The sequence below is a fragment of the Fukomys damarensis genome, unplaced genomic scaffold (genome assembly GCF_012274545.1).
Source record: "Fukomys damarensis isolate Sample0158 unplaced genomic scaffold, DMR_v1.0_HiC HiC_scaffold_26, whole genome shotgun sequence".
Lineage (NCBI taxonomy): Eukaryota > Metazoa > Chordata > Mammalia > Rodentia > Bathyergidae > Fukomys > Fukomys damarensis.
In genome coordinates, this window is record NW_022900938.1 from 31,807,944 (window position 1) to 31,830,947 (window position 23,004).

The following is a 23,004-nucleotide window of genomic DNA, read 5'->3' on the forward strand; positions in this document are numbered from 1 at the left end:
ACACACACACACACACACACACACACACACACACACACACACACACATATATATATATATATATAGAGAGAGAGAGAGAGAGACAGAGAGAGAGAGACAGAGAGATGGCATTCAGCCATATAAAAGAATAAAATGGCATTGTGCCAATATAAATGGAATTGGAGATCATCACATTAAGTGAAATAAGCCAGGCACAAGACAAGTACCACATGGTCTCACTTATATGTGGAATATAATAAGTTAAAATTGAGAGTGCTATGTTGTTTACAAGTCTAGAAAGATAGAATATGAGGGAGGGAGAAATGGGAAAGGATTGTAATGAATACTAAGCCATGAATTGGAACAAGAAGTTCTTGTGTGCTGTTGCTCTGTAGAGTGGCTGTTGTACACTAATTTATCTCAAAAGAGCTAGAAGAAAGGACTTTTACCATTAAAAAAATGCTAAATGCTTGAGGAGATAGAGATGTTTAAACTGATTAAAATGATGCCATGCATACCCATATCAAAACATCATATGGTACCCTATAAATGTGTATGGGTTTTACGTTTTAACATATCAAATAAAATAAGTTTAAATTAAATTTTAAAAAACAATATTTAACATTTTAGAAGGGAGACAAAAATGCAGTTATATTAACTTTATAGTATCCAGCATGCTTTCAAAATCAGTACATAAGAAACAGAATAATATAGTACATAAGAAGGAGAAAAATCAAATAATAGGAAACTGGAACAAACTAGAAAATGATGCAACTCAGAGATAATACCAAGTCCTTGAACAGCTATGTTTGTGGAGTTACCCAAAATGGGTGATGTAAGTGGAAAACTACATTAATCAGAAAACAATAGCTGAAACTTTCCTAAAATTGAGGAAATGAAAAAATGCAGGCTTTTGAATTCATGTCTTTATTAGAGTTTTAAAAATCATGAGGACGGAATTCCCTGAGAGCTATATTTCAATTTCTCATTCAAGTGTTCAAGTACATACTTAGAATCTAGATTTTCCCATCTTGAAAAAGAAGTGGGAAATGCCCATTTACAACCTAAGCTAACATTTTCAATCATTTTGATAGCAACATTTAAACAAAACCATAGTATTTATTAAACACTAAATACTAAGAAGGCTGTCCTGACCTTTCTCCTTCATAAAATAGGTGTTTCGGGTAAAATACCTGCCATTGATTATGTGCTCTCTGAGTCTATTCCCTGAGCATATGAGAGAAATACTTTGAAGACTAATAGAACACATAAATATTTCTAATATTACACTCAGGATGAGTAAAATATACTTCCCATACAAGTCACAGAAACCAGTTTCTGGCAAATATTTTTAATTCTCTTTTTAACACATTGTTGATTTACTCAGATTAAAAACAATTTAGACCTGCTGCCTCTTCCTACTCAAAATAAAATCTGAAGAGCTGATATACCAGAGAATTCATCTCTGCTACACAGTCCAACTCAGACTCAGCACAGAAGTTCAGAATTAGTCCGGATTCCCAGAGAAGCAGAATCAGTAGATGTTGGATGGATAGATAGATAGATAGATAGATAGATAGATAGATAGATAGATAGATAGAAAGATAGATAGATAGATAGACAGATAAATATAGGGATAAATATAGAGATATAATGATTGATTATAAGAAATTGGCCTAGGCATTAATGGAGAACTGATGATGTTAAGTCCAAAGACAAGAAAATACTCAACCCCAGCTCAGACACTTGGGCAGAGAGGGACCCTTACTCCTCTTTTTGTTCTATCCAATCCTGAAGTAGATTGAAGGGGGCCCACCAAAACTGGGGAGTTCGATCTGTCTTACTAGTCTACTAGTTCAAATGTTAGTTTCAATGAGAATCACCTTCACGGTTTCACCTAGAGTAATAGTCAACCAAATCATGTGCGCACCTTGTGGCCCAGTTTATTTGATATAAAATTAACCCTCACATCACCACAATCTTCATCCCCTTAATTGGATCCAAAACTAAATAAACAAAAATTTCAAAGTTCCAGTTATTACCTGAGACATATATGATAATCAAGCTTATGATCAAAGGGGTTAATTTGGAAAAGAAAGCAGATGCTCTCAAAAATACATCCTTTTAACACAATTGAAATTTGGCCAGAACCTACACTTAATAGAAGTCATTATTTGTAAAACATATTTTAAGAAAAAAGCATAAGTTGAACATAGTTGAGTCAAATACTTTAAGCTGTTTCATTATTGTTGTTGTTTTCCTTCACCTGTTGGGACATTTCTCTTCTAGACCTTAAATATACATCATTTCCTTCCTTAGCACCTGATGGTTACCCAAAGATCTATAGGCAGATTTTATGTCATGTGATTTTCTGTCTCATTTTTATAATAACTACTGAATACAAATATAAAAGGAAGCTTATAAAGAGCTTATTTGAAATAATAAAGATTTAGCCCAAGAAGCACTAATGAGGTTAGTCACAGTATTAAATGCATAACAAAGGGTGTCATGGAAATTTCTTCCTATAGATGAAAGTACAGAAATGCATTCTATTTTCTTTTACAGAATTTAAACTGTATGCATTTTATAAACCAGAGGTATGTTTTTCAAGCAAAGAGACTATGAAAATAAATTAGAATAAATCTTCAAAAGTACACAACACCCTAAGACAACTACATATTCCTTAAAACAATTGCGTATCCATGAGAAAATTCAAAGTGTTCAAAATAAAATCTATAATAGATGTTCTACCTCTAGAAGGTTAGATTTGAAAAGAAGAGGCAGAAATAAGTCACAATTTAAGAATTGATATTTTAACTTCAATTCAAAAAGTGGCTTTTAAAAATCCTTAAAAGAAGGGCTGGGGATTTAGCTCAGTGGCACCATGCCTTCCTCATAAGGGCAAGGTCTGGAGTTTGATCCCTGGTACTGTGGAAAAAAAAAATCCCTAAAAGATGTTTTATCTCATAAAAATTTATTTCAAGAAAAAGTATTTATTGTGACCCATAACATTACTTATTGCAAATAATAAGATGGTTTTTCTAGATGCATTTCATCTCTAGTTGACACTCCTAGTCACAAGCTGATATACTCTGATTTTTTACTTTAATTTAGAATAGTAATGAATTTGAATGCTTTTCCTCTCTAGTTTTGTCATTAAAATAATAAAATTTAAAGTTTTATTAAGTTAACTTCTTTTTTCTACCTGGCCCACATAGTTGGACTAAGATAATAAAAATCTACATACTTGATATTCTAAGAAAATATACTATACTCAAATGCGGTGTTCCCTCATAACTTTGTTTTTTATCCAATTCAGCACTAATGTATGCAAGCATTTTTGGAAATGTTTCTGCAATTATCCAAAGACTTTACTCGGGAACTGCCAGGTACCATATGCAGATGCTGAGAGTAAAAGAGTTCATTCGCTTTCACCAAATCCCCAATCCTCTACGGCAACGGCTCGAAGAATATTTCCAGCATGCGTGGACTTACACCAATGGCATTGACATGAACATGGTATGTATTTGTTTCCCAAAGCAGAAGAACCGCAGGCACTATAGCTATAACCAAAGTGAAAAGGCCAGTCTCACCAGCTTTGAACCCCTTGCTTTTGTTTTCTTCTCTCGGACGTTTATTTTCTTCCCTGGAGATAGTGTTTCATTCTCAATTCATGGCATTGCATGGTGCTATATCTAGTTATACTGTGTGGCAAAGGCATTATAACATGATGCAAACTGATATAACTGTGTGAGTAGAGTTCCCACTTATGGTTAGAGAAAGCATTGCTTTAGCTAGGATTTGGACTTTCACTGTCTAGTCTAGTTGCAAGCATCCAAAATAGTAGCTAGACCTATGGATAATTAAGATCTGGCAAGTGAACTGTAATAATTATGATGTCCCCAAACAAATCCAAAGTTAATACATCATAAAATACAGAAATTTTTGAAAACTGTAGGAGAGGTTAGAGAGTTTAAGTACGCCATAAACATTTTCAGTTAGAGTTTCATGCCTCTTTTAACAGTAGTTTTTCTGAATTTTAAATAAATAACTATGTGCCCTTTTAATGTACTTGGTTTAATGAATATTTCCTTTCAAGGAAGAAATATGGATTCCTTCATACATTTTAAACAAATTTGACATCAACAGTCACCTGGCATATCCTTGCTTCCTATATCACTGGTCAAAAAATCAACACAATTAATATAAATATGGTCCAAATATTTTTTATTTATTATTTTATTATTATTCTTTTACCTTGCCTTTTGATTTTAGAGACTGATTGCTACCAATCAATTATACAAGTTCAAGATCAATGATATAGAGCCATAGAATAGAAAAAAAGACTAACATATGACACTTTCACACTTGACTACTCCTCCTCTGGGAAAGAATCCTGTTTTTGATAATTCTTTAGAAAATAAAACCACTCAAATTTAATTACATTAATTACTTAATACAATGTTTGTGTAAGCAAACCTGTAAAATTTAGATTGATTTTCTTTCCACCAGAAATATTCGAACATAAACACAAACAAAAACGAAGATTCAAAATGAGCAGTAATGGTGCAAGAAGCATTGCAAATATCGTAAAACTTGAAAGACATATTTATATAAGTTTTTTGTAGTTACATGTGATTTATTTGACTGAGAAATAAAGAAATATTATTACAAAACATTTCATTGAAGAGCTAGTCAAATTAGTACATTGCAGACAAAACTGTTTCTGAACTACATGAGTTAAGTCCAATGATCCCAAAGTTCACTGTGAAAAACAAATAACCTAATAAACTGATTTCCCCAAAGGGACTTTTTAATCTTGCAAGAAAGAGCAACTATATATTGGTTACTTTTACATATTCTATTGGTATTATTGTTAACAAAAGTATCAGCATTAAAACCTATTGGGTAAGCTCTACTGCAGGGTTGGCTAAAGCAGTGTCGAGAGTTTTTAATCAGAAAAATGTGTCACTCGATTTTATTGCTCCTTACTGCCAGATTACTTAAAAAAAAAGTAGTGAAACAATTATTTATTTACTTTCCCTCTCCATAAATTCTAGTCTTAACAACGATTTTTTGTGATAAAGTCTATTTTGTGACAACTATTTAACTTTCATTGTTTGACTCTATTACCTATGAATATGGTTTATATACCACTTGCCTATTTACAATGTACTTATGAAAGATTTATCTCTTTCCTGTCTGCTTCACACCTTAACACATGGAATCACAACACCCACCGGTAAGAACAGGAGGTATTTATATCCAATTTAATTCTCGTGTAAATTATTGTGGAGAACACCCTTGTTATCTGTTAGGCTTAGAGCTTGTTAAGTGATTTCCAGTGTTAGCTCTGATCTTTGCATGATGTAGCAGAGGGAATACAAATCAAGAAACTGGGGGCCAAGTACAGAAAAGAAATTCTTAATCTTAATGACTACTTGGCCTCTAATGATATTTATATACAGTTTCCCATTTGCCACAAAAATCTACTTCTTTGCCCCAATTTCCACTCTGGTAAAGGTTATGGGTATACGGTTTGCATTAGATAACTGTCATGAAGAAAATGTCATTCTTTTTCATCATCCTCTATTTTCACGATGTAGGTGCTTTTCTTTCCTCTCATCTGCATGCCAGTATTACATGATCCTGGAATGTGTGAGCTCTGAACCATGTGCCGCTGAATCTTGCATGTGGTTTTGAGAACTTGACTTGCACGAACTTCTTGTATGTACAGTGTCTACATTTCTCATTTTGTGACTGCAAAGTGAGTAAAAATTTAAAGTGCAAGATAACTCTGAATATTCAGCAATTGGAAGATGCTTGCTTTTTGAACATGATATACAAAACAAGGCTGACTAGGGAAAAGCAATTGTTCTCTTAGACTATTGAGAGATAATAGAAAAAACTCAAACTGGACTTTTTACCTCCATAATCCCATTGTTAAAATCCTTGTCTCATCAATTTATTGTTAACTAAATTATAATTTAATGGCAGTTGAAAATTATTTAAATTTATGTATTGTAGTACATAAAAATACATGAAACTGTTCTATTTTACATCAGCATTTCATGTTATTTCATTTAAGTATAACCTCAAATATAATACCTCATGAAACATTTCAGGTCATTTTTGCTATTCAACCATGTTCAGATGAAGTGCAGGGTTTCCAGTCACACTGCATTAATGAACTAAAAACTATTTTCATGACCTGAAACATTTGATTGCTTGGTACACTACAAACTAGTAGGGAAGATTTGACCTTAAAATGTGGCGATATTCCATATTTTCCTCATCTTTCATTTTTCGTGAAAACTATTATTAGAATTTCCTAGAACTGAAAATATTCTGCAAACAATTATGGACTCCTTTTCAGCTGAGCCAGAAAGGTTCAGATACAAAAAAGAAAGAGCCAAGATAATGAAATAGTGATAAGAATATGTCCTTTAGATTCTAATTTAGGGTGAGGATTGTAAATATTACCTCAAAGATGTGCACAGGTTAATTCCAGAAAATGCTTTTTTTCTACCAACAGAAATTTGCCTAAGAATAAGAATATCCTTTCTCACATTAGGATTGATGGCATCTCAAGTAATTCACCCAAACAAAAGTCATCTTCTGACACAGCCTGAAACTCTCTGAGGTTGTCTAGCATTGTTTGGTTATAAAATTGCCTAATGCAAGTCATCCTCCATGCCAGTGTAGAACTAAGTGTCACCACATCACACACAAGAGCCTGGTTTAAATGAAGAACAGCCCTGGTGCTCTATGTATCCTCCCAGATGGAGGGAAGTAATCCATTTCAGACAGAACCCATTTATAGCTTAATGTTAAACTAACATGGAGCAAAGGCCTTTATGAATATTTGATGGGGAATTTATCCCTTCCCTAACAATACCATCCTTTCACTCACCCAGGTAATCCCTGAATAATAAAAATGCAGAATAGGGATTCCAAAAACCCAACCACTAACTCTCGGTCTCCCACTACTCTTGGACAAGTCACTTAATCTCTACAGTTTCATTAAACTCGCCATTTGGAAGTATCTTTAAAGCATCAGATGTGTAAAACATGAAAGCTTTCATGCCTGAGGATGGAGACTCGACTCTATCTGCTGCCCACCTCCTGTAGTGAACATCTGAATGTTCCTTATAGAATATCTATTTCTGGACAGGGGTGACTCCAAAATGATGGGACTAGGGGGTGGAGAATGCTGATGGCAGAGAACCAGAGGCCATTTCAGGTGAAAGCAAGAACAAGTGTCTCGGGGCACTAGTGCAAGGCAGAATTCTGTTATCCAGGAACACCCTGGTTTCGCTTATTATGGGAAGAAAGTGGAGTGGGTATGTTTTAGATGGGAACGTTCATGGAGGAAATTCTGAGATACAGACATAGAAAGGATATGAAATAAAGGCTTTGGAAGGGAATAGTTCTTCAGTAAGGTGACAATATAAGTTTTTCTTGCAGAGAGGGAGGGAAAAAAGAGAGAAGGTGAGGAGTAAGAGAGGAATTTGACAGCACTTGCTCAGCAGTTTCCAGTCTCCCAGGTCAAGCAGAGAGTAAATTCTGCAAAAGCAGAAGATGCTTGAGCAGAAACAGGGGAGGACTTTTGGAGACTTCAACTAAGTCGGCTAATACTCTAAAAATACTTAGAATTATGGTAAATGCAGTGACCTACCAGGCATTTGTCATAGACCCGGAAAATAACACCAGTCAAACTGGCAAAGAAAATAGTAAATGAAATATTACTTACTAGAAATCTTCATTCCTTGGAACTGATATGATTTCCAAGGAGCATTTTGATAAAATCTGATTTCCTTTACTTCCACAATTGTTTTTGGTTTCTGTTATTTGCCAGAGTAGCCTTCACTGTGAACACTGAGCTTCTCTCTGCATCCGCAGTCTCTCTCTCTCTCTCTCTCTTCTCCATCAAAAACAGTTAACAACTATCCCCTACACTGAATAACTCCATATTTTGGTCACAGTGCTTTCATATGCTGAATGAAATACAATAGTGGAAGCTTGCACTTTTATTTATTTCAGCAAATCAGAAAAAAAATCCTTGCAACACTAAACACTGTCACTAATATAAAGGCAAAACATAAAATAGCATTATTCGCTTTCAAGACTATATTGTTTTTGTCCATTTTACCTTTTTCTAAAGATCTACACTGAAGTCTATAAATACAGTAAATGTAAAGAACTTGACTGCATCATAGAACTAAAATAAAATTACTGAAAAGGATGCCTTCAACAAATCAAGGGGTTGCATTCTTGTAATCCCAGCTACTTGGGAGGCTGAGGCAGGAGGATTGGAAATTTAAAGCTAGCCTTAGCAAATTGGCAAGAGCTTGTCTCAAAAAATACAAAGGGCTGGTAATGTAGCTCAGTAGCTCCTAGGTTTAATCCCCAGCCCCAAATAGGTCCCTCAAATCTGACTAGTCCTCCACATACTTAGAAAGGGCCATAAATATTGGCAAAAACTTACACTTAAATAACAATGACCCACAGGTTTAATGTGCAGTCCGGTTTTCTGTGAACAACCAGTTACCATTTAGGAGGTGAATTTTAAGTACAATTCACTTGAAAGGATATTTTCCTCTGCATATGAATTGACAGAAATTTCCTGGATAGGTAGTAAACTTTTGCTTTTTTTTTTGGAGACAGGGTCTCACTATATAGTTGAGACTGCCCTGGAATTCACTATGTAGCCCAGGCTGGTCTAGAACTCAACAGTAATCCTCCTGCCTCAGCCTCCTGAGTGCTGGGATTATAGGCATGCGCCACCACGACCCGCTAACTTTTGCATTATTAAAACACAAACGTGCCATGACTCTTGATCATCTATGGTAGGCAGCTCTGAAAAATATGGGCTTAAAAAAAGACAAAGTTCACTTGTCCTTGTTATTTTACATGAAGGCTACTTACCTTAAACTCAAAAATATCATGAGAACAAAAAATCCAACTGGAATTTTCAGACATGAACAGTATCAAGCTGAAGACAGGCTCTGGTGTTTTGGGGTCACAACTGGTACCTGTTCAGTCATCTTTCACGGGTGATGATACAAACACCACCCTATTCTCCAACCATCATCAGGAAGAACCTAGAGGCAGCTTGCATCTCACTGCTTCCATGCAAAGTGAGTTCTTTGAGCATGCAATGCAAACATTAGCAGTATGTGAGCCAAGAAAAATAAGGACAGCATAGCCTGGGGTTTTCCATATGATGTGCAAGCAATGCAGAAATGCTACAGTTAGGTTCCAGGACCCTGATGCAGGCCTGAGAAATAAATACACTAAGAGACAGAATTATAAGAAAGCAGGGTGAATAGGAAGAAAGGGGCTAAAGGTGTAGGAAAAGTGGGAAGGGTTGGGGAAAGGTAATAAGGGAAAAGAAAAAATATGAGAAAATGGAAATAAAATGTTAGTAAATGGGGAGGGGGAAAGGGGGTAAAGAGAGGGCAGGGACAAGGGGAAAAATGAGAACTAAGACCTGTCATGTAAAGGTACAAGATCCCAATAATGAATGTATCTGTACTGTATACCTAAAATGCACCAATAAACTCAATTTTAAAAAAAGCGGGGCTCCAGGATGATCAAGCGGGGTGCTGGTGTAACGCACAAAGGTGCTGGCCAGTCCCAGTCACTGACTTTTTGGAAATCAATGGGTTAAAGGCAAGCTACCTGCAGTTTCTATGGGAATGAATGTAAAAAAGGCTTCTAAAGAACAAGACAAAGCATTCTCAAATTAGGAACAGAAAAGACAAAATATATGGTTGTAATTAGTCAGAGAAGGTTTTAGTTGTGGGAACGGAATGTGGGTATATTGTTATTCTGACCCTCAGCACATACGCTTCAGCCAGACTAGCTTCTCAAAATAAGCCAACTGTGGGTTAACTCTTCACAGCTTGCTTTGGGCATAATCGGTGTTAGAGTCCTCTGCAAAATACAGCTGAGGCAATTAGCACATTTGGGCTTCTGTTACTCCTCTTATCACCATGTTCTCCTTACAGGGGAAGGTGGAAATGGGGTCTGAAATTGTTTTTATACACCTGAAAGTAATGGTTTTCTTTGAAAAGAGACTCTAGAGTACAGTTTCTTCTGTTGAAAGGTAGGGCATGTTTCAAAATACTCTCTTTAGAGAGGTAGAAGTAAAGAAGCAATTCAGTCTTAATTCAGTTTCAGATCACTTAATATGGGTTAAACCAATAAAAAAGAATAGATCGCCAAAGTACAGTTATGAAATCTTCTTTGGAAATATGATTCTAAGTCTTTTTTAGTTCCTACTGGAGTTACCTCAGCCTGTCTTAAGTTTAAAGCAATCAAACCATCCATAGTGCTCCCTAAAATAAAAGTCCAATATTTTTTTCTTCAGAAGAAATACCCAGTGGACAAGGAATTTGTATTTTTACTGATATACAAATGCTCCATCTAATATGTCATATCTCTTCATCTTTTAAAAGGGTGAAAATGAACAGTTCATCCATATTTTTCACATTATCATGTAGCCTTAAAAGAGCGATGCTTCAAGAAATTTAGATATATTTTAATTGCTTTTCTTAATTTAGGCATATTACCCATGTGAGTGAGTGTGGATGGAAAAAAAAAACATGCTTGCTGTAGCTTTCCTACTAGATATGCCTTCAGGACCTCTTTCAGTTTATATCTCGACTTCTACTGGCGAGGTGAGCTGCCCCAGAAGAACTCTACTTACCGCGGAGACCATGAGATAGAAAATTTCCTTAAGATGAAGTGAAGAATCACCTCTTGATTTTATATTTGACATTTTAATGGATATGGGAGAATTTGTTACTTTAATGACATTTCTCTAGCTATGAATTAGCATGAGCACCATTTTTATATATGTACATACACATACAAGTAATATATATGTGTGTATGTGTACATGAATATAATCATATGAATTTTTTTCTATAGATTTCCCATTTATAATTTTTCCCATTTTACTACCTTTAATTGTTTTATAAAAACTCTTTGTAAATTATACATATTAATTCTTTGTCTATAATCTATATTTTGAATTATTTTTAATATCTATTCAGTATATTGGTTCATTTAATGAATCTTTTGGAGTTTCATTTTTTTAAATATGATCTCACTGGTGAAATATTCTTGTATAGTTCAAGGGGATTATCTCCTGTTTTAAAAGCAAAAGCTCCTATCACATTTTTGACTTGTATAAGTAGTTTCATTAAAAATTTTTGGCATATAACTCAAAAGAAAACTTCATAGTCTAAAATCTATTTTTCTAAATGATTTTCTCACATGAATAGAAGATATTTGTAGCAGAATATATTAAATATGTCTGTTTGCCATTTACCTAAAATATTAGCTAAACTACATGTTATATTATCAGGCGTAGTGGAGATACATACCTAGACTCCCAAATCTGCTCTGTCTGTATATTCCTATTAAAATAGTTTATCCCTTGCAGCTATACATTAATACTTCTGTTGTTGAACTCAGTTTGCTCCAAATTCGTGTTCAAATACCACAAAGTTTGAGAACTGAACATATTTTTCCCACGAGAAATAACAGAAAACCAAGTAATTGGCTTTAAAAGCCAAAAATTATACTTATGAATTCATTTTTGTAGGACTTGAAAAAAATTTCATGATGATTTCTTGCTTTAACTCTACCGTGAATCTCATACTTCTCTTAGTGATACCATTGGTATCACTAGCTTTGTTTGGAGCCATGATTACAATATTTTATGCAAATAAAGAGAAAAAAAAGCACAGTGATGAATATTTTAACGCACTAACACAAGCACAATATGTTGTTCAGACTGAAGGGTCACCCCTTTGTTTCAGCAGCCTTAGCATATGACTTTCTCTCATCCTATGTAGGTTTATTCAAGTCAGATTTTTGGTTTGACTATGGAGCAAAGTTATTGACATTGAGCAGATTTTTTTTTTTTAACTTCACTGTTCAAGTAGTGGAAAGTTCAAGCTTGGAGTGGTATAACAACCAAAGTATCACTGAATAGTATGTTTTAACACCTGATAAGGTAGATCAACTCTTACTAATTGTATTTTTTCTTTCTCTTGGCTGCTTGAGCACCTGTATTTTTCCATATACACTGTATGCCTGCTTTTATTCAATTTGTGTAGACTCCATGTTGAGTTTTTGACATAAGCCAAAATGAGGTTATCAAATCTAGCTTATAAAATAAAAAAATCATAAGACCATATTAAAATTTTCTAATGATTTTAGGGATATAGCAAATCATGAGACATACATAGAAATCCTTCCTTTCCATGTCAGTGTGAGTTCTTGCTAAAATTTAATATGGTAGGTTAAAGTTGATTCAAGTGATGTTATAGATACAAAATACATATTGTGGTGTAACACTTAAGGAGAAAAAATTGTTTTGATTATTAAACATTTTATACTGTATGTATTATGCAGCTGACAGTATTTTCAGAAAACCCACATATCTATTAAAACCACACAATTACGTATCTACGTCTATGTCTATGTCTGTATCTACACCACTAACAAATACCCTTGTTCATTTACCAGGAACAGGTCAGTAGTGTCATCATTAGATGAGCACTTGCCAGCTATTTATGAGTAATACAGGGTGGAAACAAATATAAGATGTCTGAACACTGACAAATTCTCTGCCTTGTTCAGATAAGAGTTTTTTCTTTGTTTCAGTTTGGTTTGTTTCTACTTTTTTTAGTTTTATTTTGCTTATAATAGGGAGTATTCTTAAGGATTTACTCTTGGGTGGTCTAATTATACAATTACATTAATAGCAAAATGGGATACATTCATTCTCCTTTTAAAAAAATACTAGCTATTTTTTCAGTTCACTAGACTCTCCAAAACAATTTTAATGAAAATGGCTCCACCATTAAGACTAATGCTTTTAAATTATCCTTGCATTCCAAAAATAAATCTTACTTGGTCACAGAGGTTTTTATGTTGTTGCTTTTATTAATTAGTAATTGTTTAGTATTTTCCACCTAATTTATGATAATATTGATCAATGGTTATTATGGTCTTTAAATGAAAGGGATCAGTTGTAAGATCTTGGTAGTTTTATAGTAGGTCTTTATTCACTAATCCTACTCTTCGATGGTAATTATTTATTTTATTTATTTATTGGTTCATATGGGTTATTTCCATTTTGACAAAAATGTATCCACTTGATTTTGGCTTTTAAATTAGTCATAGAATTGTAATATCTCTTATAAGGTATTTGATGTTTTCTGTATCAACACAAATATCTTCCATTTCACCCCCAAATTTTTTTAATTAATTAATTTTATTGGTACATTTAAGGTATATAATGTAATGACATTCATCATTGGAAATTTGCAGCTTTACATAATCCATCTTGGTTCTTATGTTTTCCCCATTCCCCTGCCCTCCCTTCAACCCCTCCACCCCTCCCTATCTACAAAGACTTTGTTTCCATTTTTTCTTTTTCTCATGTTAATTCCATTCCTATCTTTCTTCTCAAAACCTGAAATCCTTCACACTAAAATCAGGAGCAAGACAAGGATGTCCATTATAACCACAACAATTAGACAAGAGAAAGAAATAAAAGGAATAATGATAGGAAATGAAGAAGTCAAATTGTGATTATTTGCAGATGACATGACACTCTATTTAGAAGATCCCACGAACGTCACCCCTAACTTTGTATATTTTTGTGCTCTCTTCTTTTCTTAAGCAGCTCTTTGAAAGAGTAGCATATTTTACTGTACTATTTTCAATAAACTAGCTTAACCAGGTAACTTGAGTTACACAGTTACATAGCCTGTCTCCAAAAATAAATAAACAAATAGCAAAATATAACCAAAACACACACACCCAGACACACACACACACACACACACACACACACAACTCTAAGCAACAAGTATCCCAAACGGTACAAAATGAAATGGGAATCTACGCTATACCTCTATCACTTAGTTTATCTCTAAAGTCAATAAATATAATGAATGGGAAATATTTTGTGTCTCATCTTACTCTTAGAAAATTTTTAAAGCTTCAACTTGCTCCACATCTAGAGCAAGTCAAAGTAGGTGAAGAAACCTTGGACAAAGTGTGGAATCTTCGTTTTCCCACAAATAAAATTTCTTAATGTATTGTGTCTCACCTTTCACTTTAAAAACAAAAAACCAAATGATTGCCACTCTGTGTCTCTCCCAAAACGTTGATGATTCAAATTTTTTTTCTAAACTGTAGCACATGGGAAATGTTTCTTTAACCATAAGATTTGATTTAAATTCCAGATAGTATTTTAAGTACAAGGTAATATTTTAAGTCACTTTTTCCTTTTCTCTTACTCTGTAAGGTCATCTACAACCAATCCATTTGGGACAAACTATTTTCAGACTACACGAAAGAACCAACTGTGTTCATATTTTGCTCATTTCTTCCACTACTGCCTCTCTCAATTAGTGAAAGAGTGATAAAAAAGGAGGCCCTGATGTTGTTTCTCAACATACTAATCCCTCTTACTGCCCTTAGAAAATGTAATGGTTTCAAGGTTTTTCCTGAGACCTCATTCAGAAATCCTAAGGCATCCTTTTAAATCAGGCTCTCACTGAACTAGTAGAAGGACTCCAGATCCTAGGTTACTAGGACCAGTGTATAACAATAAATCCATCAGCCCTCACATTTTCAGGATATTCCACTCATCTCTAGCTATACCTTAATTTGAGTCAGGGTTAAATACGTTTCCTTCTGAAGGAGGCACAACCCAGTAATGCTGTTAACTCTACTGGCAGGACAGGGAAGAAAAGGTATAAGAAAGAAGATTCTGATTTTAATTTCAAGGAATTTTTACTGATAAAGTAATTTAGAATTTATGTACCTGTTATCCATGTCGATGTGTGACAGAACTTTATTTTGTTTATATACATTATTCATTAGTGATATAAACCACATGCTAAGTATTGATAAGTTACATTCAGAATGTGAGTTGACTCTCCCAGTGCTTATAAACATGTCCATAACCATGGATTCCACAATGCTCTGTTTTCCCAACACGATGGTCAGATATGACAGTCTTTGCAATAGAGTAATTTATTATTCCTATGAGTTCCATGAAAAATAGGAAAAAGGGAAAAATAAATAAAAGAAAGTAGCTGACAAAGTAATTTGAATTTCAGTCTAGTAATGTTATATGTAGCTTGCTAAGAGTCCACCTATGGCAATCAGTGGTTAAAATAAAGTACTAAACATGTAATTATCAAAGGAGCATGAAATATATCTGTTTCCTATAAATATCTTAATGCCTAACCACAGAAATAATATAACAGTGATCTAGAAATTACAAAATACATTATGTTAGGATGTTAGGTTCTCGAAACAAAGCTCACAAGGTCCATTATGTTACAAGTGTTAAAGATTTGACAAAAGCTGAATTTCCACATGAAAACAATGGTTTTACCAGAATCAAGAAGTGCTATAAAATATTAAAGCTGTACTCTAGGGCAAAGACTTAAGATTTAATATATTACTTGCATAATCTATTTGATAGTCATGCTTTGAGGTTTTAGCGCTTCATAGGGAGTGTTAATTTGTGCTTTGATTAATCCTAATTTGTCAAGATTTAAGTATACTTAATGACCCAGAGAATTTCCCTAGAAAATTTCCTAATGACAGTTAACATAGCCACCGAAGTTGTCTGTATGATTAATCTACTATTTAGGAGAACCATTTGCCACACTCCGACTGTCTTTCTAATTCTGTCTTATTCAGCCTGAGAATGTTCCTGTCAGTAGCTACGTAATTGAAAAACAAAAAAAAACATACATCGCAACATAGGTTAACCCTGACTACTACCAGAATATGAAACAGTAGGATTTAGAGCATACATTTAGGTTTATCTCAAAAAGTAAACACAGGGGTTTAAACTACTGTGAAACAAATCAGGAGTTTTTTTTTTCTTTAATTCAATTAGTTACATTTCCAAACAGAATCTAAAAAAATGCAGCTACCACAGAAGTAATTTTTTACAATCAGGACGGAGAAACACCAAACATTGATTCTTTTGTCTTAAATCTGAACAAAAAGTAAGGTTATTGTCTATATAAATGTGTTTACTTAGAAATTATTTTCTATCAGAAGCAGTTAAAATTTTATTACAGCTATAAATATCTCTTTTCTTCTTTTAATGTGATAGAATGATGACATGTCCAAAAAAGAAAAGAAAAATCATTAATTAAGCTGTTTCTCTGCTCAGATACTGTCATAGTCAGGGTTTTGATAATTTAATACATTTACTGCAGGACACATAGTTCATACATTGTTTTGTGATAATTACCCAAAAGGTCAAGTGCAAAGGAGTGCAAGAGATTAACCATACACTAGAGGCCCAGAGAATTCAGTAGAGGGCCTAGATCCAGCAATGTCCCACACAAGTCCAGCTAAAGCCATAGAGTCCAAATCAGCGTCCTCCTTGAGGCCAGCCAGTGGGTTAGAGTTCACAGCGATGTCTCACACTTGTTTGTATTGAGGATATGCACCTGGAGAACTCAAAGGCCAGTGGTAGAAGCCAGAAAACCTCCACTGGTGAGATGAAGGATTTGTGTAACTAAGCTCAGGGATCCACATTGGAGCCAGGAAGTGATACTCACGGAAAACATCAGCCATTCCCAGTGACAGCAAGGCCCCAAACTCCTCCTCCAACGAAAACGACCTAGTTCACATTAGGAGAACCATCCACAGCAAACTTCTTCTAGAAAATCAAAAGCCAAGATTTTCCCCTCATTCTTTTTTTAATGCCTATTGACAACAATCCTCAGGTGGATCCTCAACGCTCAGACCGAGCCGATTCAGTTCAGCTGAGCAATACAAACTGACCATTAATCCACTACAGATGCTAATGACTGCAACCCAGGACATAAATGCTCAATTATAACCCATCATGGGCCTGGATCAAATTTGTTTTCCATTTATGCCCCATATATAAAAGCTAGCACAATTATTTAATTATTAAAAGTTTACATTGAGTTAATTTATTTAAAAGTTAATGGGACATATCTAATCAAATATTTACTGTTTATATTAACTTATATTAACTTCAGCAGCCATTCGTTATTATTATAGAGAAAATGTGAATTCATATACTACATAATTGCAAATATTAACAATACTGCAATTTGATTATGTGTCAGCATATATACAGTGTGATTAAAATACAAAAATATGCTGAATTTTTAAATAAAAAATTAAAAGCTTTTACTACAGCAAGAGAGACACAATGCCATTAATCCCCCTTAAAATACTCCCCTTAAAACAAACACATTTATCCCACTGTTCTTGCCAGTTTTTGAAGCAGTTCCGGAAGTCTTATGTGAGCATCTTTCCACTGTGTTACCAAAAATACAGGGAATGCTCCTGCTGACTGACACTGAACAGAAAAGTGGGCACATAAAAACATGACTCTGTGTCATCTGCCTTATTTACCTGATCTGTCATTGTGCAACTTCTGGCTCTTCCCCAAAGTCAAAATGATTATAAAAAGTAAACATTTTGATTCGATTCAGGACATCAAGCTCCTACAGCATAACTAAAGACACAAAAGAAGACTTCCAGACCTGCTTCCGGAAGTGACAAGAACGATGAGCTAAAGGTGTTCAAAGGGAGGGAAATTACATATTTTGAGAGAGATTAATGGTAATGTATCTTTTACTCTAGTAAATTTTTAAATAATTTAACATTCGCTGTATTTTTGTCACACCTTATGTATTTCTTAGGAGAGTTTAGAATGAAGTTTAATACTTCTAAAGTTGTAATTGGTTATGTTTGATATATGTTTATTGTGTAAGAATTTTTCTCTATTTGCCTTGTGTGATTTCTTTAATGAGTTTTATTTGATTTAATAATGCTATCTTGGGTTGTTTATATTCAAATGTCTGTTAAGTTTTGAGTCCTCTAGTACTAAACTATGAAATTTATTTCTTGTAACAATCACAGATAGCATTTCATACTTATTTAAATGAACAGATTCTAATTTGCAAGTCATAATTTGATTTTGAGCACCCAAAGAGCCTTATTCACATAAATTCAAGTAAAGGGAAATTACTCTTGCATTTATAAATTATTCAGGTAACTTTATATCAAAATAGAGATATGAGACTTCTGCCAACCTTAAAAAAAAGTTTTCCAGAACTTCAAAAAGTTTAAAAAATTTCCTTGATGCCAGCCAGTCTTCAAAAAATAAAATCAGGGCTTTTCATTCATCTTCAATTAACTATTTTTTGAGGGTTCATTGAAGAGCCATTAATAGTATAAATTATAAATGTCTGAATTTGACATGAGGAATGAAGTATAAGAAATTCTGTCACCTTTGTAAAAGGTTGTTTTAGTCTGGATGTTTGTAAGAAAGTTTTAAGGAATGATGTGTTTTCAGAACATGTTTTATTCATACCGATGCTCCAAGCCCTAGTGTCTGACATGCAGTAAACATTACACAAATATTTGTTAAATGAGTCAGAACTGGCTTTCCAAGCTACAAGCTGTATGACTGATTCTGGGTAAATATCTACGTAAAACTATCTCTTACTTCTCACTTGTTTCAATGTATTTCTGCATCTATTCCACTGCATCTTTGTTTTAACTCTCCGTAGTATCTTTACTGAACCATAATTCAGGTTATGGATTTACTTGAGACATCAAAACTCTCACTGAGTTTTACTTGAGTGGCTGATGTGACCAAATTAAGAAAGTTCAGGGCTAACACCACACAAGAATTCCTTAATGTAGACAAGTTTATACTAAGCTCTCTGGAACCTCTTCCTGTGAAAACAAAAGCTCTACTGCACCTCCAACTTTATGCAATCTTTCTCAATGGATGTCATTTCTAATAGGATAAATGTCAAGGACAAAAGAAATTTCACGAGGAAAAAATAATTTCCCCAGTAGCCATAAAGTGTTGTGGGTGACTCCAAGGCTGCTGGAATTCTAAGAACACATTTATAAATTTATTTTATCAACTGCTTACTTTCAAAAAGGATTTAAGGCAACTACGAGGAAAAGCTCAGTGCAAGTAAGCCAGAATATTTAGGAAGCCAGAGATAGAAAAGAAGAACACAGATATGCAAGGAAAAAGAATTCTGAAACTGATCACACATGGAGCACAAAGTATTTAAATTTTGCTGAAGTAATAAAACATAAAAATAAATGGAAATTTTCCTATCAGGCACACCAAAGTGAAAACACAGTAAGTTATCTATCAATTTCCTGAAAAAGTGAACACACCAGTTCTACGGGAACTCTGAGTATGTGTAACAAAAACTATGAAGTCAGAGATAAGTTCTCTATTGCATTATCCACTGTACACAGGATGATTTACATACTTTATCACATGTAGTCATGGCCCCAACACTGTGAAATTGATTTTATTAATTTAATTCTAAAAAGTGAAATTGAATCTCTAAGTTAAATATTGTGTACAATCTCACAATTAGTTAAATTGCTTCAGTAGAACTTTAGCTCATAGCTGTCTAACTGCATAGCTCATAGCATCTACTCAAAGCAGTGCAGACCCCCATATCCATCTCATCTCTGCCTTTCAACTCAAGGCAAACACACACGTGCACACACGCAATTTTTTAGACTTTGGTTGTGTTACCAGGCTCACTCAGGAAGATTTCAGGGAAAATGCCTGGAATTGAAATTATAAGCTCAGTATTCTCATTCCAGTTTTACAGTCACAATTATATACCCCATTTCTGTGAAGTATGAAATGCTTTCTAATACCTTATTACAGCATATACCTATGCCTTTTTCCTTTCCTTTCCTCTCCTTTCCTTTCCTTTCTTTGCCTTTCCTTTCCTTTCCTTGAGACAGGGTCTCACTATGTAGCCCAGGCTGGCCTTGAACTCACAGCAAACCTGCTGCCTCAGCCTCCTGAGTGCTGGGATTACAGATGTGCACCACCACATCTGACAACCTATATCTTAAAACAAAGATACACATACCCAATTTGTTACATGTTGTGATGTTCTATCCATTATCTGCATGAGATAATTTATGAGTTTTGCTGAGACTGCAAGAGTTGGCCTCAGAGAGAAATAAGTGAAATAAAGGCCAAAAGGCTGAGGTATTTTTGTCCTAGATAAATCTCAAATTAAGTGGCTGCCATTTCATAAAACAGGATCTAAACTTAGCTCTGCTTCAGTCTGGCACCACTTGCCAAAGAATCCAACGTGACTGTTTAGGTAGTAGAAGGAATCAATGGCACAGACAATTGGTTCCTGGAGAGAAGTTGCACTGATATAAGAGACTATCAAAAAGTGAGAAGAGAGGTCCCACTTCAGAAATGAAAACAATGACAAGACAAATTATGTTAGGGAGGTCTTCAGTCCAAACAAGAAAAAGGGCAAAGTCCAGTCCTATAGGCCAATCCTGAAAGCCAAAGGTAAAGGGAGACTTTGCTCATGAGTGCTCAGGGACTCATATCAGAGGAAAGCTCCTTCCTTTTGGACCTGAGGCAGGTGATTTTGTCCTCAGGATGAAAGTGTAAGCAGCATGGAGCTGGGTGAACAGTGTCTGACAGCTGGCACCTTATTTATTGGTAATATGTGGCTAAGTTCAGTATTATTAAGGGTCTTATTCTACATTAGAAAACCACAAAGGAGTAAAGTGACTTGCACAAGAGTCAACTGGTGACAAATTCACTCCCAGAACTTAGTCCCATGAATTGCCTTCTAAAATACCCTCTGCCCACTTCTGCACGTGATCTTATACAATGAAGAAGACCACACAATTACGTCTGTTGAAATTCCTGTCTCATACGATCCCTTCATAGTTTATCACAGTCTGACTACTAACATCACATAGTGGTCCAAAAGGAGGATCCCTGTAGCTGTTTTAATGTCTAAAATATTAATAATTATAAGTACACTAAAATATGATTTAATTTGAAGTTCCTTTCTGGGCCAAATATATTTGAATTCCCCTAGAACAATTCAAAATTATTTTAGGTATATTGAAAGGCACACCAAGATTGAGTTAAAACAATAAAATACCAAAATTTCATTATTGCACTATAGTTGTACTGCATCCCAAAGCATATTATTTATATAGTCAGGGGAAATCAGAGATCCAAGTAAAACCTATGTATGACACACAAAGTAGCAAGACACAGAGAAGTGCAAGTTGAGTGTCTTTGATCCATTCCATATACTGGGAATTTACAAATGTATCATAAAGTTTTATTTAATTCAAATTAAATACCAAATGTCATAAGCTATTATTTAACCGACTTCACAAATTTTAAATTAACCACTAAATAGGCTGTCAAAACCATAGCACTTTGGGAGGTTGTGTACACACTGTAAATTCTGGCACAATTTCTATTTCTGAAAATTAAAGTATACTTTTAAAATATGCTTACTGTTCTCTCTTTTCTCTATTTTCAGTGCCTATCAAAATATTTAGTTTTAATAATGCATATAGAGAAGCATAAATAGTGCAAATATTGTGAGCTAAGAGCACTCCCTGATATATGACATTTACAAATTCCATGGCTACTTCAAGATCAACATTTTTTACTAATTATGACTAAGATCTATACCAGAAATGGCAATCTAAATGGACTTGACATTCCATCAAAAGGTTGATTATCTTTCTAGTCGTACTGCCTTTCATTAGTTATGTCTTATTAACTGTGCACAGTATGATGCAGCATAACATAATTCAGGGAAAAGAAAAGCAATGTGAAAAGTTGTAGACACAACATTTTAACGAGACAGCACTGTGTGGAGTCTGAATATCTGCAGTTAATTCAGAGAACAAGTATTTGAGTTAAAAATTCTGACATGTTTAGCAAACCAAGTATTCATTAAAGTAGGCAAGGTAGAAACATTGTGAAAACTCCTGGTGACAATTACTACACCTGCAGTTCTGTGAGCAAGAAATAGACTTTATATCAGGTTGAAGTACGTAGTGCGCCGGTAGTATGAAACTCTTTATCTTTCTCATTCAGGTCCTAAAGGGTTTCCCAGAATGCTTACAAGCTGACATTTGTCTACATCTCAACCAAACTTTGCTGCAAAACTGCAAAGCCTTTCGAGGGGCAAGTAAAGGTTGCCTTAGAGCCCTGGCAATGAAGTTCAAGACGACGCATGCGCCTCCAGGAGACACCCTTGTTCATTGCGGTGATGTCCTAACCGCGCTGTATTTCTTATCGCGGGGCTCCATTGAAATCCTCAAAGATGACATAGTGGTAGCTATTCTGGGTGAGTGTTTCAGAACTGGATGGTGACAAATTCAATTATTAGCTATAGCCATTAGTAGCTGTAGCACTATGTAATTTTAAATGATAGATCAAACGTGGATTTTAATACCAGTGGGTAACGCAAAAACTGTATTTAAAATTCCATTCAAATCAAATCAACCTTGAAGAAAATGTTTTCTCGACTGTCTCAGTTTTTCTCCAGTGAGTAAATGCTTCCATGATTCTCTTCAATTCTTGACAGCTACTTAGACATTGGAGGCCAAATATATGAAAATAGTCTTCATTTTCTTCTCATTGTAGACAATCTTGGCTTTGTGGTTGATCCCTTACCATCTTAAAATAAAATATAAACGTTGTAGATATACTTGCTAGCACATGCCATTGGTCTGTCATGAACTGAGCTCGTGTTTAGTGAATTTCACATATTCACTCTATGATTATACAAATGGAATTGTGAGTTTATCTCTAAGTCATTGGAAGCTATGGACATAACATCAGGGATAAAGGCAGTGACAAAACTAAAATTAGTAAAAAACTGGTCAAAGTGCAAAAGAAAGCCCAGGTTTAATCTGTTTTAGCTGTTCAAAAATAAATGTGGGTCACTTGACACTGTAGGACTTCTTAGACTATTAAGACAGAGGAACACAAGAAGGAGCCAAAACAAGCCAGGTCTGTTCTCCTCTCCTACAACCTAACAAGGACTTGAAAGCCCCACTGTCCCTATTCTAACATCTGCTGCCAGTATCTGTGAATCTCCCTAGGTTTTTCCAGCTTCATTTCAATAATGA

General features: G+C 34.6%; 1 protein-coding gene across 8 annotated transcripts in view; it reads left to right on the forward strand.

Annotated features, from left to right (window-relative positions):
• Nucleotides 1-23,004, forward strand: part of Kcnh7 (potassium voltage-gated channel subfamily H member 7) — a 434,113-nt gene that overhangs the window by 380,945 nt on the left and 30,164 nt on the right. For 5 of the 8 annotated variants that reach the window (XM_010606854.2, XM_010606860.2, XM_010606856.2 and 2 more), the window contains 2 exons: nucleotides 3,299-3,499; nucleotides 21,963-22,217. In XM_010606854.2, the coding sequence (XP_010605156.1) occupies nucleotides 3,299-3,499; nucleotides 21,963-22,217 (456 nt within the window). The remainder of the gene's footprint in view (nucleotides 1-3,298; nucleotides 3,500-21,962; nucleotides 22,218-23,004) is intronic. The other 3 variants (XM_033756284.1, XM_033756285.1, XM_010606855.2) reach the window with 2 other exon arrangements.